The sequence below is a fragment of the Palaemon carinicauda genome, chromosome 28 (genome assembly GCF_036898095.1).
Source record: "Palaemon carinicauda isolate YSFRI2023 chromosome 28, ASM3689809v2, whole genome shotgun sequence".
NCBI lineage: Eukaryota > Metazoa > Arthropoda > Malacostraca > Decapoda > Palaemonidae > Palaemon > Palaemon carinicauda.
Genome location: NC_090752.1, coordinates 13515355 through 13520354, shown reverse-complemented (window position 1 = coordinate 13520354; position 5000 = coordinate 13515355). Strand labels below are relative to the sequence as shown.

At 40.1% G+C, this 5000-nt stretch overlaps 1 protein-coding gene across 1 annotated transcript; it reads left to right on the top strand.

Moving 5' to 3' along the window:
• Positions 1–2068: 2068 nt before the first annotated feature.
• Positions 2069–3919, top strand: LOC137621689 (uncharacterized). The gene has a single exon (XM_068352205.1). It carries the CDS (start codon positions 2069–2071, stop codon positions 3917–3919), a length of 1851 nt encoding a protein of 616 aa, XP_068208306.1.
• Positions 3920–5000: the final 1081 nt, after the last annotated feature.

Genomic DNA, 5000 nt, shown 5'->3' with positions numbered 1-5000 from the left:
TGTAGCTTGGCTAGTAATAATGTGGAACGAAAAACTATTTCCACATAGTTGTTAAGTGTGAAAAACTGTTTTCGGTATATAGATTTATTTTATATATATAATATGAAGTCAGTGGTTTTATATCTATTGATCTATATTGTATTTTGAACTAAAACTAACCTAACTATTTTGCCCTATTGGAGCCCTTGGGCTTATAGCATCTTGCTTTTCCAACTAGGGTTGTAGCTTGGCTAATAATAATAATAATAATAATAATAATAATAATAATGATAATAATAATACATATACCAAGGCACTTCCCCCAATTTTGGGGGGTTGCCGACATCAACAAATGAAACAAAACAAAAAGGGGACCTCTACTCTCTACGTTCCTCCCAGCCTGACAAGGGACTCAACCAAGTTCAGCTGGTACTGCTAGGGTGCCACAGCCCACCCTCCCCCGTTATCCACCACAGATGAAGTTTCATAATGCTGAATCCCCTATTGCTGCTACCTCCGCGGTCATCTAATAATAATAATAATAATAATAATAATAATAATAATGTTAATGATAATAATAATAAGAAAAGAAATTGTGAGTATATATTTGGTTTATTTTGCGGATGTTTTGTTGATTTTCGGTACTACAGCGTTAAAGGCCATTTTCCATACCAGTCGGAAATCTTAGGCTGATCCAGAGGCAACACTGACTTCCAATGAAAGGTAAACACATTATCTTCTGTAACTATTAAGGATTTCCTGCCTGATCCCATAATCAATGATGAGACAGAGCCGACTAATTGAATGAGTAACAAATAGCTTGAAACGAGTTTGCAGGGTGTATGAATGGATCTTTCGGTTTATTAATTATGAATTGGAGATTGAATGCATTGAATGTTGTTTACAACAGGAATAACATCCGCTTAAGAAATAGTTTTGCAATATTTTGTGAAAAGAAATTTTGCGAAAGTATGCATAAAGGGTTGGAATTGGTTTGGTAGAAAATTACTTACAAATGGTTTTATACATAGTTTATATATATATATATATATATATATATTGTTTTATACATAGTTTATATATATATATATATATATATATATATATATATATATATATATATATATATATATAATGACCTTATTATTGATTTAGTGAAATAAAACTTGATAATTTTGTAAAATTTTGTGAAAAGACATTTTGAGAAAGCATACATAAAGGGATGGAATTTGTTTGGTAAAAAATTAGTTATTTATAAATTGTGTTTTATACATAGTTGTTTGATATATTTATGACATTATTATTGAGTTAGTGAAATATAACTTGATATATAATATGTAAAATATTGATAGTTATAGAACAAAATGAATTTATAAAGAAATAAAATGCCTGGCCTACACGATGCTCAGGTGTAGTGTTACTAAGCGGACGTGGTCAAAGGAAACCATAAGCTTTGAGTTACGAAACTTAGATTTGTTGTAAGGAAATGATTTTGATAAATAACAGGAGAATAAATGAGTATGAAAATTTTATCCAAAAATTACTGGATGAGAGTATATACTCTAACTGTGTTAAGATAGAGGCTTAATGGACATGTATTAAAAACTAGAAATGAGCCGATACATTTTATACAACGTTAAAGAAACATAAAACACGGTTCTTGAATGTAATGGAGAACGAGAAAGAAAGAGAAATAAGGACATTGAATCTTCATGAAATGAGAGGAATAAAAGGAACGGATATGAAAGCTTTGAAAAGTAACATGATGGTTGTTGTATATCAATACGAATCAAAACGTGCTTGGCCAAGCTGATCAGAACAACTGTTCCTATACAACAAGAAAAAAATTCTGTTTTTTTATATGAAAGTGTTTGTTGTCTCAAAAATTATTGCTTTGGAATATATATCCCGGCTTTGGGATCGTATAGCCCAGCGTTGGGGCCTGTAGGTCTATTCAGCGCCAAATTACATCTAGAGTAAAATCCTTAGTTACTATGAGGTAAAAGTTAGAACAGGTTGGACGGGAAGATGAAAGAAAGGAACAAGGAAGTATTGTAAAAGGATATAAATTGAGTGCAGCTAGGGCTCAATGGAACGCTGCATTACCTTTAGTAATACATACAGTGCACTGCCTGAGGTGAGTTGTGATACATACAGTGCACCGCCTGATTTCAGTAGTAATACATACTGTGCACCGCCTGAGGTGAGCAATACATACAGCGCACCGCCTGAGGTGAGCAATACATACAGCGCACCGCCTGAGGTGAGTTGTAATACATACAGTGCACCGCCTGAGGTGAGTAATACATACAGCGCACCGCCTGAGGTGAGTTGTAATACATACAGTGCACCGCCTGAGGTGAGTAATACATACAGCGCACCGCCTGAGGTGAGTTGTAATACATACAGTGCACCGCCTGAGGTCAGTAGTAATAAATACAGCGCACCGCCTGAGGTGAGCAATACATACAGCGCACCGCCTGAGGTGAGTTGTAATACATACAGTGCACCGCCTGAGGTGAGTTGTAATACATACAGCGCACCGCCTGAGGTGAGTTGTAATACATACAGTGCACCGCCTGAGGTGAGTAATACATACAGCGCACCGCCTGAGGTGAGTTGTAATACATACAGTGCACCGCCTGAGGTGAGTAATACATACAGCGCACCGCCTGAGGTGAGTTGTAATACATACAGTGCACCGCCTGAGGTCAGTAGTAATAAATACAGTGCACCGCCTGAGGTGAGCAATACATACAGCGCACCGCCTGAGGTGAGTTGTAATACATACAGTGCACCGCCTGAGGTGAGTAATACATACAGCGCACCGCCTGAGGTGAGTTGTAATACATACAGTGCACCGCCTGAGGTCAGTAGTAATAAATACAGCGCACCGCCTGAGGTGAGCAATACATACAGCGCACCGCCTGAGGTGAGTTGTAATACATACAGTGCACCGCCTGAGGTCAGTAGTAATAAATACAGCGCACCGCCTGAGGTGAGCAATACATACAGCGCACCGCCTGAGGTGAGCAATACATACAGCGCACCGCCTGAGGTGAGTTGTAATACATACAGTGCACCGCCTGATTTCAGTAGTAATACATACAGTGCACCGCCTGAGGTCAGTAGTAATAAATTCAGTGCACCGCCTGAGGTGAGCAATACATACAGCGCACCGCCTGAGGTGAGTTGTAATACATACAGTGCACCGCCTGAGGTGAGCAATACATACAGCGCACCGCCTGAGGTGAGCAATACATACAGCGCACCGCCTGAGGTGAGTTGTAATACATACAGTGCACCGCCTGATTTCAGTAGTAATACATACTGTGCACCGCCTGAGGTGAGCAATACATACAGCGCACCGACTGAGGTGAGCAATACATACAGCGCACCACCTGAGGTGAGTTGTAATACATACAGTGCAGTGCCTGAGGTGAGCAATACATACAGCGCACCGCCTGAGGTGAGTTGTAATACATACAGTGCACCGCCTGATTTCAGTAGTAATACATACAGTGCACCGCCTGAGGTCAGTAGTAATAAATACAGTGCACCGCCTGAGGTGAGCAATACATTCAGCGCACCGCCTGAGGTGAGTTGTAATACATACAGTGCACCGCCTGAGGTGAGTTGTAATACCTACAGCGCACTGCCTGAGGCCAGTAGTATTACATACAGTGCACCGCTTGATTTCAGTAGTAATACATACAGTGCACCGCCTGATTTCAGTAGTAATACATACAGTGCACCGCCTGATTTCAGTAGTAATACATACAGCACACCACCTGAGGTGAGTAATACATACAGCGCACCGCCTGAGGCGAGTTGTAATACATACAGTGCACCGCCTGAGGTCAGTAGTAATGCATACAGTGCACTTTCTAAGGTCAGGAGTAATACATACATCACACCGTCTGAGGTCAGTAATACGTAGGAAACGATTGAATGTGGCCCCTTAACTTTAACATGCTCTGCCCACAAGCATCGTGATTGTCCGCCATCTCACAGATTATTCTTATAAACATAACAATAATAATAGTAATAAAACAGATTATAGATCATTATGATACTTTATGATCCCCACGGTTGCTGTGCTCTGCACATCCATGTACCGCTTGTCAGAACAGAGGAGCAATGAGATAATGTTCATCTGTGAGTGACGTGAGTCACAGTGGAGCAAAGACCATTTGAGTGGCAGCCAATAACGATGCTTATGGGCGGAGCATATTAAATATGAGGGGCTTGGGGCTGTCAGAGGCTATTATCAAATCTCAAAGGCCCACTTGACATCATTTAAAGGATAATATGCCACAGATTTATCAACCTCATCAACCTCATTCTCTACCATTAACCTGAAAAAAAAAATTATATTCTCTGAACCCAACAAATTGCTCTTTCCCTCAAGTGAAAAAGATATACTGTAGTTGTGAGTATTTGCAATTGTTTATGCATGCTGTGTGTATCGGTGTATATAACATATTGGCGTGTGTTTACCTACCTCCATAAACATATGCATATTCAATTGTCTACACTTTATGGGACCAGTTTACCTCCCTGCTAAATAGAAATATAACAGCTTCCTATTTCGGAGGAATGTGAAATGGAAACCCGAAATAGTCGAGCAAATAAAGATATTCCATTTAATCTTTTGATATTGGAGAAGAAATGGCTCCATATGAAATCGTTGCAGGAGAGATTCTGGGTAAACAGTCGCCATAAATTTCTTTTTTCCAATTCCGACCCGAGCCATTGATGCCGGGGAAAAAACCTCTAGCTTATACCAGGCCATTCCTACGCACGAGTGTGTATCTTCTCCCTCATACCCTTATTTCCTTTCCCTCCTTCCTTCTCCCCATCCATATACGGCCTAATATTCCATATCCCGAGGCTTTCCTACTAAATCCTACCCCATTCCTACACCGCCAAGCATCTCCTACTTTCCTTGTAAGAATCTTGCCGGGATTCTTCTTCCCGACTGCTTTGTTATGCCTTCGTGCCGCGGGGTCGTGTGTCCT